We start from the raw sequence: 2500 nt of genomic DNA, 5'->3' as shown, positions 1-2500 counted from the left end.
CTGCTTATTTTATACAATTGTGTTGCATATTAAACTTTTTCATAGGTTTTATAGATAGATTCATAGACTTGTTTGACAGCACTATGATCAGTGCATGTTGGATTCATGAGTATTTTCAGACATTTAACCACTTAAAACATCAATACTTAGTAAACTTGACCTTTCACTCTGTACTTGGTCTGCTCTTTTTTTCCGGCTACACCAAACCTCTTTGCCAAAAATAGCAGATCTACAAGCTTGTAGATCGACTATTTTTGGCGAAAGTTCTCCTCAGAATAAGGATGCTAGGGTTCGGGTGGCTAATGTAAAACATTAATTTGGCAGCCCCCTGTAGTAACCCTAAGGACCCCCTGTTGTAGACCCCTGCACTACATACTTCATTACTCATTGACCGGCGTCTCCCAGGGCTCTATACTTGGGGCGTCTCCCAGGGCTCTATACTTGGTCCCCTCCTTTTTTCCCCTCTACACCAGCAATTCGAAACCTGTGGTGGGCCGCAATGGTATTGCAAGTGAGAATGCATTAATTGGCTGCCATGTTAAGTGGTCTGATGGGTGGGCCACGAGCACTTTCGAGATTGTCAGGTGGGCCCTGATTCAGAAACGGTTGGGAATACTGCTCTATACCAAATCTCCTTGCTGAAAATAGCCGATTTTCAAGCTTGCAATGTGTCGCATTATGACATGTTGTGAGCTTGTAGATTGGCCGAATGTTTGTCCTCGCCTATTTTCACCGAATAATCGCTTATTATGGACATGCCCAGAATAGGGACGCTAGGGTTCATGTGGTTAATTGCTGTTGTTACTGTTATTTGGTTGCCAACAATCAACTAATCACTTCATGAACGAGGCCAATCTAGCAATGATGTGCATCCAATTCTAACCAATGGTCGCCAATATAAAATAATGTCCATGATCAAACATCACCATCAAACATTGATAAGACTTTGAGCAGCACAGACGTAAAACAACGGAACAACGAAAGTCAACAGGCTACAAAACGAAAGCACACAGACATCCACAACAACTGTGTGTGTGTGTGTGTGTGTGTGTGTGTGTGTGTGTGTGTGTGTGTGTGTGTGTGTGTGTGTGTGTGTGTGTGTGTGTGTGTCTCATATCCTGTTGCTGCTGCCAATATTGTCTTTATTGAGTACCGTAGGAAAAGTCCACCATGCAGTAATGAAACAGCCTCTACGGGCTTGACACACGTCATGCCACATCCATCCAATACACCATCCAGAAAACATAGATGCTTTCATCTGAATTTGTGTTTGTCAGTGACGGACTTATTAGTGATCTGGGGGCCCTATAGGCGAAACATAGTATGAGGCCACAGGCACCGGATCACGCACAGCTAGGGCATGGGACACATTCAGTCTAAATGTCGATTTCTATATGTTTTCATTTAATTGCCCAGCGCTGTGTGGTATGTGGTGTTCATGACTCCTCAGGAATTAAAGCCAGTTGATAACCACTGCACTTCATTCACTATTGAGCTGAAATGCTAAACTATTCTCTTCTGTCTCCTTCCTCCCACAACCACTTGCTCCTTACTGCCCCATGATCATCTGCTCCGCCTGGCCTGTGAAAAAGGACAGTTGGAACCGATCAATGAGGTACGGTCTGAATCTTTTACTGTTACCTATGTGTGGTGTCAGTCATATCAATGTGCAAATCTTCTGCTATGCAATCACATACTCTATTATTACTATGCTTCTAAGACATTCCATTGAGTACATCCATTATTTTTCTTCTTCTTCTAAGTTCTTATTTATTTATATTGATTACTGTTTTACCCTATACACAATACTATTGATGCGCAAGAGTAAAACAGTGATTTACCGATTCGATCTGTTTTTAGGGTTTGATGATTTGATTTGAGTGTTTAATGTTCCCTATCTCCTGCTACTGTGCCAAACATGAATGACTATCTATCTCTCTATTCTCCAACCTGTAAACCCTACAGTATTATAGCCTTAAAGGGTCACTTAAAGTAGTGGTTCTCAACCTGCATATGGGGATCCCCACATGATTGGGGGGGGGGGGTATGATTATCTGGGGGGGTCGCGGCCTGAAAAGGTTGAGGACCAGTGACTTAAAGTACAACATTCATCCACTAAATGTTGCACTTTTACAACACCTGTTTCATAAGGTTCAGTATTATTTAGTGTGGTTTCCCCCAGGGGTACTAGGAAAATGCCATGACAATAATTTATTATTAAAGGAAAATACCATATATATACCATATAAGATACATTAAAATCTTAGTGGCCCTCGGTTAAGGGAATCGCCGATCTAACGCATCAAGCTAGCCTCCAAAAATCGCATGCATCTTGCCTCCAAAATCTAGTCAAACTGCCCAGTCCCGACATACAGTCATTCACAACATTCACTGCATGATATCTCTCCATCGTGTCCATTAATTTTCAATTCAATCAATTGTCCATGTATCTCTTCTTTACAAATACAAAAAAGCGTCTTGTCCACTTCACTGCCTCTCT

At 41.9% G+C, this 2500-nt stretch overlaps 1 protein-coding gene across 1 annotated transcript in view; it reads left to right on the top strand.

The window, feature by feature from the left end:
* Positions 1 to 2500, top strand: part of syt17 (synaptotagmin XVII) — a 27907-nt gene that overhangs the window by 4394 nt on the left and 21013 nt on the right. The window contains exon 3 of the mRNA XM_080446262.1: positions 1598 to 1615. Within this exon, the coding sequence (XP_080302388.1) occupies positions 1598 to 1615 (18 nt within the window). The remainder of the gene's footprint in view (positions 1 to 1597; positions 1616 to 2500) is intronic.

The sequence above is a fragment of the Gymnoscopelus braueri genome, assembly GCF_963280865.1.
Source record: "Gymnoscopelus braueri genome assembly, chromosome: 13".
In the NCBI taxonomy this organism is placed as follows: Eukaryota; Metazoa; Chordata; class Actinopteri; order Myctophiformes; family Myctophidae; genus Gymnoscopelus; species Gymnoscopelus braueri.
Note: the sequence above shows the minus strand (reverse complement) of the source record. Positions and strands in the feature narration are given on the sequence as shown.